Raw genomic sequence first — 13,037 nt, 5'->3', positions numbered from 1 at the left:
AAGGTTTTCCATGAGAATGGAAAGAATAATGTGTCTGATTAGACCGTGCCTTTCTGTAGGATAGGGAAGGGTTCTGATGTCCGCACTCTGGACCGGCACTCAGACAGGAGTATGGCTCTGGTGGCTCCGTGTCGGGGTCCTCCTTGACCCACTAGCTTTTTATTAAGGACAGAACGACCTTTTCCAGCCAGAAGCCTGGAATCTCAGGGTGGGCCCCAACCCTTTAGAATGGGCTTCGTGTCTCTGTTTTTTCACCTCAAGTGTGCCTGTTTCCCCAAAGCAGGAGGGGGAGATTGAGGATCTGACAAGGCGGGTCATGGGCGATGTCCCCGAGGTTTGCCCATCCCCCCGGATTCCCTGTCTTTTTGTCCGCAGGTGCTGGAACCAGAGCAGCGAGGAGTCCTTCAGCCCCTGTTCCCTGGCCTGGCTCTACCTTCACCTGCGGCTCATCTGGGGCGCCGTCCTGCGCTCTGCCCTGGTAGGTGCCGTCTCCCCCAGCCCTGCCCTCGAGGTCCCTGCCCTTCATCAGCCAACTGACTCGTGCTTCGGATTCTGCAGATCTACTTTCTGGGAACCTTCCTACTGTCTGTACTGATCGCCTGGACCGTGCAGTATTTTCAGTCTGTTTCAGGTAAAAATTTCTAAGAAGCTGGGGCAAGATAAAAATGGAGGGATTCTTTTTCCCTACAAAAAAAAAAAAAAAAAAAAAGAGATGATCTCCCTCCTCATGCCTTTGACCGTGCTATTTCCTTTCGTTAGATGGGTCCTTCACGGCGTGGTGGGCTCCCCCAGGGGGTACCATCATCTCTGGCTGATGGAAGGTCCCAATTATTGCTATATTTGTCAAAGTAAGCAAGGATTTTTTCTTAAATAAGAAGCTTTAGAAATTGAACAAAAATGTCTTCTCCCACTGAAAATACATCCAACATCAATATCCTACCTCTATTGCCCTAGAACTGACTTCTGAAGTCCCCTCCAGCAGGAATTCTTCCTATTTATTCCAGTCAAGCAATCAAATGTGTGGGATGATAAAGAAGCCCTCACAATGAGTAAAAATACCCACCATGTGGATTCAGAAGGAGGGGCTGAGGAGGAAGATGAAGTGACAGTTAGTTTAGTGTGATTTCCGCCGGTCACTGTTATTTTTCCAAGCTCACGTAGGGTCGTCGTTAGAGAGATGGGCAGCCACCGTAGCTTGGAGGAGCGGGCTTGGCTGCTCATTAGTGGTGTGATCTACAGCGAGTTATTTCACCTTCCCGATTTCCCAATTCTCCAAGAGTAAAATGAGGTTATAATAGTTGCTATTTCCCAGGGATGTTCGAAGGCTTCGGTGAAAAACACACATGACGGTTACCAAAGTGACTACTGCAGGTAGTCTCGGCCGTTGTATTTACCTGACATATAAAACCCTCTGAGCAAATGTGAACTCGTGTTCGTCTCCCCTGTCAGGACATACGATGGAAGCCTTTAGTGCATCGTGTGGGATATCTCACACTTAGTAGGTGCTCAAAGTTGCAAACCTCAGTCAGTGGAGAATTAGTTTGCCGCCCTCTTGGACGGCTGCAGAAGGACATTTACAAATGGGCAAAATTAGGACTGGACATGGCATTGGAACACACGCTCAGCCACTATCCATGTAGCAGGTAATGAAAAGCGAAAGGAGTGCATCTCGCCACAGATTTGATGGTGGGAAGGAAGTCTCTGTTGCAAGAGGCTAGCGCAGAATCATTTCCCTCTGATTTACCTGAGGAGGTTAACAAGGAGCCATCAAGACTTGGCCAGATTTGATGCCCCGTCATATGCTGGCTTATAAATTTTCCTCATGCAAATTCTGTCCCGTCCCTAAATTTGTTGCCAGGTAGAGCACATTTATTTTGCATCTTGTCAGTGTTTTCCATTTCAAATTATCTTTGTCATTTTTACTCTGTAGAAATATTGTTATGATTATTACAAATGCAATTCCGTTAGAGGAGCTGAAAATTGTCTTTATGATTTTATGCCAGCTGGTAGCCATGAAAATTCATGGGCTGGTGGAATTGCTTTTATCAGAAGCCGTCTCTTTTTCCTGTCTTCCTGTCTGCATTATCAGTCTCTCCACATTCTCGCCTCCCTGTCCCTCCTACCCTTTGATAATTCTTTTTCCCCTTTGCTGAGTATCCTTTGCTCTTTCTCACGTTTTCTTCATTTTTTGCAAACCCGTTCACTTCCTGTGCATGCCTCCCTCTGTGTTGCTGGCCTTAGACAAGTCTGGACAGGCTCTTAAAGTTAAGTTAATTCTGTGCCCTTCATTTTACACATGAAGAGATTGAGGCCAAACAGATGACGGGGTCTGCCCCAAATCACAAGATGATGTCCAAGGAAGGACAGAGGGCAGCAGGATTTCAAACTTTTTCAGACTCGTGATATAGTTGACCCTTCAGCAACTGGGGTTGGGAGGGGGGTAGCTAGGGGCACCGATCTACCCTGTGGCTAAAATTCTGCGTGTAACTTTGACTCCCCTGAAACTACACTACTGACTCTTGTTGACCAGAAGCCTCACCAAGAACATAAACAGTCAGTGAACACATATTTTGTCTGTTATACATATTACATTCTATATTCTTACATTAAAGTAAGTTAGAGAAGAGAATTTGTTTTTCAGAAAATCAGAAGGAGGGGAAAGTCCATCCATGGTGCTGTCCTATGTTTATCAACAACAACCCCACAAAACAACAAAACATAACACAAAAACCAAAAAACTTGTGTAAGTGGATCCATCCAGTGCAAACCTGAGTTATCCAAGGATCAACAGTATTTTAAAACAGTGGTTACCATTCTGTCTCTGACCTTTGTTCCCTTGAATAAAAAATATTTCATAGCACATTTCTGGGACCTTGAAATGAATGATAATTATCCTGCCTACCACACACATATTTTTAAAAGTAGCACCCTAATAGCAATATAAAGGAGAAATAAAAAGAAATGAATTATAATAAGATGACACATATTTCAGTATGTAAATTCTAGCCCCATACTTCTTTACCATAATGTGCACATGAATCACCCCAGGAACTTGTCTAATGCGGATTCTGATTCAGTGAGTCCAGGGACTGGCTCTGGGATTCCACATTTCTAACAAGATTTGAGGTGGTATCCACGTTGCAGTTCCATGGACCACACTTTGACTAGGAAGGGCCTAAAAGTGTAAAAAAAAAAAAAAAAAAAGTCTCCACATTATTTCCCAAACGTGCTATAAGTGGTACCTACCAGCCCTGGTAGAACTAGTGTTGAGTTAAAATACATTGTAAATTATTTTCATATTTTTAAAGTCCTCAACATAAGTGCAAATTTGTCGGTAACTTAGAAACAGGGGGAACCCGGCTGGCTCAGGCAGTTAAGCTTCTGCCTTTGGTTCAGGTCATGATCTCAGGGTCTTGGGCTCGAGCCCCTGAATCGGGTCCCTGCTCAGTGTGTAGTCTGCCTCTCCCTCTGACCCTCCCCCCTGCTCATTCTCTCTCTCCAATGAATAATTTTTTTAAAAAAATCTTTTTTAAAAAGCCAAATTTTGAAATAGGAAGGTGCTCTCTCAGTGCATGGGCAATAGAGCAGGAGCCAGAGAGGTACAGAAGAGCAGGAGAGAGGGTCAGAGGGCAGAGTTGCTGGGATGGGTGCCTGGCCCATGACCTGGTTGATGCCTGAGGTCTCCTGACCTGCCCTGGGGAAAGGGGTGCCCTCTAGCGGATGCTGGTGGGAAGCAGGAACAGGAATGAAGTCTGGGTGCTGAGTGACAGTTAAGAGGGACCAGATTGGAAAGTTAGGAGCTTCCCTTAAATAGCCTTGTATAAGGATTCTCCTCTAAGTTAGGCATCTTTGTCATTTCACGATTTGCATTTTTCTGGTCAGTTGTTTTTAAAAATTAATGATTTATGGCCAAACTTCTAAATTGAACTGTCCATCCATTTTGCTTTCAGCTCCAACTACCTTTCTTTTCCTCCTGAGTTTACATGCTCTGTGATATATAGTCCACACTCCACTGCGTTTGTCACACTAAATTGTCCCGTGTTCAGAAGGCTAGCAGTGTGAGACAGTAGCTAATACCACAGGCTCGGGAGTCATGCTGCCAAGGTTCTGGCTCTGCCACTCACTGCATGACCTTGGGCAAGGGAGGGAGCCCATCTGTGCCTCAGTTTCCCTTTCTGTAAAGTAGCAGCAATAGCAGTACACCTACTTGCCATTGTAGTTGAAAGAAGCCAATAACCAGGTAACAGGGTGTAAAGTGCTTAGAATTCAACAAACGCTAGCTGGCAGCTAATACCCTGGGGGCATCCCACTTGCAGTTAAAGCACACGGACACCAAGTGGTGTCTGTACTTACCCGGCTTGGGCTGAATCAGTAACAGACACAATTCCCAGAGCCCCGTGGGTTTTTCTGTATTAGACTCTTTCTAAAACATCAAACTCTTTTTTTAAAGCATCTAAAAGATATTGACCAGGCTCTCAGGAGAGACAAAGACAAATACATGAAAAATATGGCATATCTCTTGTGTCCTTTAAGGGGACTTCTTTTTGTCTCCTGGCTGGTGTTCTACCAGGCGGCTCAGTCTTTCTTGAGACCAATGCCTCCCAGGGGAGTTCCAGGATCCCTGGGTCTTGGGTGGCGCCAGGACCGCTCATGTGACCACCAGCCTGATAGCAGAATGCTCACTGCCCTGGGCCTCCTCTGTCCCTCTGAGTCCACTGGCTTCGCAGCTTCTGGTCACCAAGAAGTCCTATCGGCTTTGCCGTTCACGTCTTGTCCCCCCGTGCTTTCTTCCTGAGATTGCCGAGGGGCCACGGTGAGGACTTTGCTGCCACCGGGACAACCCAGAACCGGGCTCAGCCACTTTCTCAGGCTCCAGACACTCCTCTCCCTGCCTCACTGAGTCTCTGAAGCGCTCTTCCCCTCCCCTCCCTGTTGGGGCCGCCAAGCATAATTGCCTTAATGGACTCAGGCTTTTGAGAAAAAAAAAAAAAAAAATTCCCAAAGCAAAGTACGTCTAGAACAATTTCCATTTCTGTCCCTGCCAAACAAAAGTCCCCCCCCAGAGACCGAGAAAGCATGGGGGCTGGCTGGCTGCCTGGAGGAAGGCAAAGAGAGGATGGGGACAAAACGGAGGGTACCCCTCCAGAAAGAGTCCTGCCTTACCAGTCTTACCAGAAACTTGACGTCTCGGTAGAATGCACAGCATAGAGCGAGACCTGGCTGAACTAGCAGGCCCTGGGTGTGACGAGGTAACCTCTTAAACCAATGTTGTTCTATTCAAAACAGCCAGAAGTGAGGCCGAATCATTCTTTCTGCCCAAGTGGTTAGCGCTGTGGTCTTTGAAAACGAGTAGGATGATAACGACCAAGATTAATGAAACTGTTTCTACTCTTTTCCTGTTGTCTACATTTCCAGTGAATGAGGCTGCTCCTAAAATTACAGTGAAATCTCAGAAAGTGGCGTTCTTGAAAAAAGTAGTAGCTTTCAAGTCAGAGCTATTTAATGGAGAGATTTCACTTTTCTCATCACCCTTGGCTCTGACCCAGTAGCTTTCCTCATGAGAAATGTTGAAACGACATGAATCTTATACTTGTCCTGGGATCCCGCTAGATCCAGAGGCCCAGATGAAGTAGGCTAGATCTTTTTCATTGTGTAGGATTTCTGGGGCTTCCCCCTCTCCGCTCCTTTCCCCTTGGATTCCATCTTTGCAAACATTCTATTAACTCGGGACTGACCCAGTATATTCCTTCATACTCTTTCCTTTTATGTTCCCATCTGGCCACCTGGCAAGCACAACTCTTTCCTACAATGGTCCACAACAGGGATTGGCAAACCTCTTCTGCAAAGGGCCAGATGATAAACATTTGGAGCTTTGAGGGTCATCTCAACTACTTGGCTTTCATTATAGGGCTAAGGTGGCCATTGAGCGTGCATGAAAATGAGTGGGCGTGGCTCGTTTCCAGTTAAACTTTACTACAGATGTGAAAAGCAGAATCTCTTATGTTTTCACCTATCACAAAATAGTACCCCAGCTAATACCCTGGGGGCATCCCACTTGCAGTTAAAGCACACCGACACCAAGTGGCGTCTGTACTTACCCGGCTTGGGCTGAATCAGTAACAGACACAATTCCCAGAGGCCCGTGCGTTTATCTGTGTTGTTAGACTCTTTCTAAAACATCAAACTCTTTTTTTAAAGCATCTGAAAGATATTGACCAGGCTCTCAGGAGAACCAAGACAAATATATGAAAAATATTGCATATCCCTTGTGTCCTTTAAGGGGACTTCTTTTTGTCTCCTGGCTGGTGTTCTACCAGGCAGCTCAGTCTTTCAACCATTTAAAAATGGAGAAGCCATTCGTAGACTGCAAACCATCCAAAAAGAGGCAGTGAGCCCTGGCTGGCCGGTGGGCTGGAGTCTGTCCCACCTTGGTCTACCCCACTTAGGGCCAGCTTTCAGTTAGTCTCACTCAGGTACAGAAAATGGTTCCCCTCCCCCAAGTGTCAGGTAATACAAAAATCACTTCGATTTGACTCAGGAATATGCTCTGTAATTTTTGAAACGGCACACTTATTTTCCTGGTTACCTTGATTCCAGGCTGGTAATCAAATTAGCACGCATTTCAGGTGAACAGACACAAAGAGGCCACTTTAAAATTATGATGGGCTGTGGGGGGCTTGTCCAGTGATTGCGAACCCCCTGTTGGAGGGGGAAGCGTTCTCATGTGGATAATAACAGATTCACTGTAGAAACATCAAGCGTTTTTATTATGTTCTTTCTTATGAGAAGATTTAAATGGTGGCAATGCTAATTACGCATTCCTTCTACATTTACACATTGGCACTTTTTTGTTTTAATCAGAAAACTGATTGCTGATTTATTTTGTTACCATGGTGATTTAAACTTTTTTTTTTTTTTTCCAGAGCTTGAAAGGGAAAAAAAAAATGCATGCCTTAGTACTTTGTGAACTCCCTCAGAGATCATCAGAAACATAAATCTCAGGCCCCAAGGGGGTCTCGGACACTATCCAATCTAAGTCCTTCAGTTCACAGATGTGGACATTGAGACCCATGAGATGTAAGAATTTTAGTACTGAAATGTCTGCCACTCAGTACCTACCCCAAAGTCACTCTTAGTGGCAGATAAATGAGACTCGCCTAGACCAGGTCTCCTGACTCCAGCCAATAGTCTTTGTGCCATGTCACTGGGTCTCATGCTCCCTGCCTTGGTGAGATCACCCACCAGAGTGATGGCTTTAACCTAAAAACATCACATCATTATATAATACCCTGGTTCCCCATCCTACCAACCACCATCACTGTCCTGTTCTTTCAAAACCATCTCCGGATCCACAAAATATTCTGTAGCTCTGAGAAGGGGTTCCTAGGAAATTCCATATCCAGAACATCCAGAGGCTTTGGGAGCTCGTTTCTGAAGTCTCTGGAATGGCCTTGTGAAGATGGAAGTCTCGAAGAGTTTATCTAGAAGTCAGGTTGTCCATGTGGTGTCATCTTCTTAGGGTTGGTACATTGCAGGATGGACACTGGGCACCTTTACAAACAGCCCCACCTACTGAACATGTCTAAGACTTGGGGACCGCTGAGCTTGAGTGAGATCCCCAGTTAAAGACCTGTGAGCAGTCGTTTGCACAAACTCTGGCTACTGTGTTAGCCATGTGTCACACTGGTCTACAAACCGCCTCCTCTGGGCACTTTGTATACATTAACTCATTTAGTCCTTGCAACAATTCAGCATGGGTGTAGATACTTTTATTTTCCCCATTTTTTCAAAAATTTTACTTATTTATTTGACAGACACACACACACACACACACACACACACACAGCAAGAGAGGGAACACAAGCAGGGGGAGTGGGAGAGGGAGAAGCAGGCTTCCTGCCGAGCAGGGAGCCCAAGGCGGGGCCCCATCCCAGGACCTGAGCTGAAGGCAGAAGCTTAATGACTGGAGCCACCCGGGCGCCTCGTATTTTCCCCATTTTTTTAAAGGCAGAAGGAGAGCAGGGTATTTGTCCAAGTCACATAACTGATAAAGGAGAGTGCCCAGTTTCCAGATCCCACGATCTTATGAACCAGGGTGCCTCTCAGCCTCGGTCTAGAAAGCGGGGTGTGCCCATCTCAGAGCTACTGATATTTGGAGCCAGATCGTTCTTTGGTGTAGGCAGGTTATCTCATGCATTGTAGGATCTCTGTGACCTCCCCGGCCTCTACCCACACTCCGCCAGCAGCAGCCTGCTCTCCAGCTGTGACCACTAACAACATCTGCCAACATTGCCCACTGTCCCCTGGGAACCAAAATCGCCCTTTGAAAACTGTTGACATAAAGTACAAAACTTCATAAGCTTCCCTAATAGTTACAGTGGTTCAACCTTCTTACTAAAGGTAGATTGGCAAATAATTAAACCTAATCATTATGATTTCTAAGACTTACAGGCATTTATTTAAATAACATAATTTAAACCAAACTTGATACTTCATCCACCGAGAGTAAGAATGTGAATAAAATGAGCACTCCTTTCTGATTGGCTGGTATAATTCGTGGTTTTCATTGTGTCAACACCTTCGGGAAAAGAGAGATGACCGAGGAGACATAGACCAGAGAGTCCTTCCCTTTCTCTCTCTCTCTCTCTCTCTTTCTCGCTTCTTCTCTCTTTCCCTTTCTTTCTTTCTCTCTTTTTCTTTCCTCCCTCCCTCCCTTTCCCTTCCTTTCTCTTCCCTTCCCTTTCCTTTCTTCCTTCCTTCCCTCTCTTTCTCTCTCTTCCTCTCTCTCTCTCTCTCTCTCTCTCTTTTTTTAAATGCAGACATTTGCCTGGACATCACAGCATAAATCCAGAACTTAGAATCCCAAGACGTCAGAACCATCGAGATCCTTGAACATCTATTCCAGTCAGCCATTTTATAGGGGACACCAAAGTCCAAGGAACCTAGATAACAGGTGTAGAGTTACTCATCTTTTAGTGTCAGGGCCACTGGACCGGAAGCATCTGCCCTGGCTTGCTAGGTCTAGGTGTGGTTGTGTGTCCTGCATTACACTGGTTTGAATACTCAGCACCTGCTGTCCATGTGTCTCTGCAGCCAGCGGTTCCCATCCGACACCAGCCCGGGCCTCCGCAGACCCCACACCTCTCTCCACAAGTCCAGCTGTGACTCCAGCTACAGATGCCTCTGTTCAGGACCAGCCCACCGTCCATAATAACGCAGAGCCTCGAGAGTGAACTGTGTACTCCAGGTCTCTCCCAATGAGAGAGAACCCCGACAGCAGCTGGTATTGGAAAGTTGGGGCTAGGGCATTATACTGAGAAACACATTACATGTCTTGTCAACTGGATGCGAATTTTGCACTTGGTGTCTTTTTTTTTTTTTCCCCATCAAATCTGATTGCAAGGAAGTACCCAGTACAGGCAGTGGGTAAACCGAAGGTTGTCAGACAAATACAAGGAACATCCTGATTACAGGGGTGTGTTGGCGAGGTTGACTGGGTCACTGCAGAGTCCCTCCCTAGTGACTGTGTGTATGGGGTGGTCATGGTTTGCCCTGTGGCGTATCTGAATCCTTATACACTGAGATGTGTTTTAAGAACCTTAGCCACTTATTTGTTCCCTTTCATTAAAGAACAGAAAATTGTGACCTCTCTATCAGTTTGAGAATCTTTCAGGATGTGTGTTGGCCACAGCACTGCTCCTCCAAGTCCAAAAGGCAGATTTCAATTTGACTTCCAAGGCCCAGTTGTTCTAAGGCACCTTGAAAGAAATCGGTTGTGGCTGGAAATGCAGGGAAGGCAACGGCTTTGTAAATGGGTTTACATTTTTCTCCTTGACTTTCTCTAGGATCGTGCTTCCGAATCATGTAATGACATTGTTGGATATCATTTCCTTTTCAATTGACTCCATAAAATACCACTTAGAAAATTCTTAGTATTTACCTGTAGTCTTCTCCATGAATTACCCATTAGAATAGAATGGTGGCAGTGGAATATGCAGGAAATAAGCCTTTAGCTCATAGTTCCATCCCTACCCTTATGCCTGCCTGAGTCTGTGTAAGGGGGTTGTGTGTGCGTGTGTGTGTGTGTGAGAGAGAGAGAGAGAAGAAGAGGAAGAGCAGACTGTCCGTGCATTGTATGCTGCTAAGGTAGTAAATAAATCAGTAATGCAATATTGTGGGTCCAAACTACTCTTTGCACTACTTTATTTACAGTAGCAAATAAAAATTATTTTTATACTGTTGACTCCTGGGACATGGCTTGCTTTCTTTTTCGTAGTTACTATTGTCCTCCTACAAAGTCCATGGACCTCCTACAAGGTGCATGCATGTTGCTCAAGGAGGCAACAACAACAACAACAATAAAAAGGAGAGTCCTCCTGATGAGAGGGATTATTTCTGGTAACCCTTGACTGTTTACAGATGGAAGGCGACTCCCCTCCAGGGATCCCATGCTCAAAGTCTGCCCCCTGCAATGTCTTTATGGTACCAGACAGTATGTCAAGGCTCTGGCTATGTGGGGGCTGTATTTATATCAGTTCTGGGTGACGTCTGCTGTCCATGCTCTTTCTCCCCTGTGTACCATGTAGACTGTTCTTGTATTACCAAAGGTTGTCTTCCCTGCTTGCCACAGAGCCAGACTTTGGAGTCAGACAGCCCTGGATTCAGATTTCAGTTCTGTAACTTTTGAGGTCAATAACCTTGGATGAGTGATGAATGCCCTCTGGGTCTTGGATTACTGTTTATAAAATAAGGGTAATAAATTCCACCTCTCCTGACTTGTCATGTGGCTTAAATGAGATAACGTAGGTAAAACCCTCAAGACGGTGTCCTGAACATGGTTGGTTATTATTTTTATGAGAAGGAAAAGTCTGAGGGGCATCTGGCCCATGCAGCTGGTAGAGCATGCAACTCTTGATCTCAGGGTTATAAGTTCGATCCCCACATTGGGTGTAGAGATTACTTAAAAATAAAATCTTTAAAAAAAAAAAAAAGGAAAGGAAAGAAAGAGAAGTCTGATGGTCCAGATAAAGGGCTCTTTGCTCTACCTGGATCCTCCCTTCATGACAAACACTCACTCTTCAGCTGCTGGGATCATAAGATGTCAGACTGCTCACTGGGAATTGCCATCAGCTCTAGGAACCTGCCCAAGGTTATGTCCTTGCAAGAGCACCTCATGCCCAATGACTTGTTGATGTAGGGCAGGCTTTCACAACCTCAGAAATATGGACATTTGGGACCGATGGCTCTCTATTGTAAGGGCTGCCTTGGGCATCATAGGATACTTAGCAGCGGGATCCCTGGGCTCTACACACAAGATGCCACCCATGCATGCTTCTCCCAACACACACACACACACACACACACAGAGTTGTGACAGCCAAAAATATTTTCAGACCTTCCCAAATGTTTTGGGGAGTGGAGTGGGGGGAAGGAATCACCTCGCACCACCCTTCACCTTAAGAATGACCTATGTAGGAAAAAAGCTTTCTTGCCTTCTTTTGGAAGAGCCCTGAAGGGCCATCCGAACTCCAGAACACCACCTTGGTGGCAACCTCATTATAGTTCAATTTCTCTCTCTACCTCATTCTGCCTTCCTTGTTTTTGTGTAGGATTTCCTGACACTGGTCCCGTAAAACTCCAGATGCAACCCCGCATCTCAGAGTCTATTTCCAAGGAACACAGCTGTATTAGTCTGCTAGAGCTGCCATAACAAGGTATCCCAGACTGGGGGGCTTAACCAACAGAACCGTATTTCCTCACAGTTTGGGAGACTGGAAGTCCAAGATCAAGGTGCAGCAGGGCTGTTTTCTTCTGAAGCCTCTCTTCTTGGCTTTTAGATGGCCACCTTCTTCCAGTGTCTTCACACAGTCTTTCCTCTGTGTGTGTCTGTGTTCTCATCTCCTCTTATAAGAACATTATTATATTGGATCAGAGCCCACCCTAATGACCTCATTTTACCTTAATCATCTCTGTAAAGGCCACATCTCTGAATACAACCACATTCTGAAATACTGAGTATTCGACCTCAATGTTGGGAGGACACAATTCAGCCCCATAATACCAACCCAAGACACTGTGAGAGGTGGTTCACTTCCAGAACATGGGCTCATGGCAGCCATCTTGATCTGAGACAGTTGTCCAAACATGCTCATCTCCAGGTCATGCTGGAAAGAGCTGGAGTTGCTCCAGCACCAAACTACTACAGGTGAAGCTGGTAGGCAGGTCACACATCAATTCATGTCCCAGCTTAGGCACTTGTTCTCTCAGGAGTTCTCAGCCTGTGTGATCTGGGTCTAGCTCACACCTTCTCAAGCCTCAACCTCCCTCCTCTCCTCAAGTTCTGAATTCACTTCCTATGAGGTTAGTGTTAGGCTGACTGGACTAGAACCCTGTACGATGAAATCAACATGGGGTGAAGGTGGGGGAATCGAATGGAAGAGTGAGGTCCAGAGTTGATGTTCACTTACTTCCCTATTACTGTCTCCTCCGTTTAGAACATTCTTAGACCAGGGGGTGTAGACCAGCAGATTGTGAAACAAATCTAGCACGCAGATGCGATTTCTTTGGCCCATCCAATATTTTTAAAAATTTGAATAATTTCTTAACATCTTAAAATCAAAGATTTAGGGCTTCTCCTAATAAAATCTGAACACATAAAAAAATAGCTTTCATTGCTGCATGACAAGAATTAGCTGAAGCTAAGTGGGTCTGCCTCTTTTAGATAGAGCCTGTACTTTCTTGTTTACCCCAGCCCCACAGTTCCCTACTGATTTATACCTCGGTGATTTAGCCCACCTAGGTATTTGAGTTTACAACCCATGCTTTAGACTTCCTTCTCTTTATTCTTAGTGACCTCATTTTGGCAAAGCTGAGAGCGACTCCCTGATTCATCTACTGCTTAATCATTGTCAAGCCTCAGTTAGCTGGGGAAGTGGTAGTCTTTCTTTCCATTCTTTGGTAGAAGAAGATGCAAAGTTATGACTCATTTGAAGTCCCATCAAAGTGTCTAAGAAAATGTAGAATAAAATGTCAATTAA

At 45.4% G+C, this 13,037-nt stretch overlaps 1 protein-coding gene across 1 annotated transcript in view; it reads left to right on the top strand.

Annotated features, from left to right (window-relative positions):
* The window catches only part of SEL1L3 (SEL1L family member 3), a 100,442-nt gene extending 90,199 nt beyond the window's left edge, over nt 1–10,243 (top strand). Inside the window, exons 22-24 of the mRNA XM_080796119.1 lie at nt 376–478; nt 559–631; nt 9,094–10,243. Coding sequence (XP_080652245.1) covers nt 376–478; nt 559–631; nt 9,094–9,233 — 316 coding nt within the window. The 3' untranslated portion in view covers nt 9,234–10,243. The remainder of the gene's footprint in view (nt 1–375; nt 479–558; nt 632–9,093) is intronic.
* Nucleotides 10,244–13,037: the final 2,794 nt, after the last annotated feature.

The sequence above is a fragment of the Martes martes genome, assembly GCF_963455335.1.
Source record: "Martes martes genome assembly, chromosome: 2".
Taxonomy (NCBI): domain Eukaryota; kingdom Metazoa; phylum Chordata; class Mammalia; order Carnivora; family Mustelidae; genus Martes; species Martes martes.
This window is presented reverse-complemented; position numbering and strand designations above follow the sequence as displayed.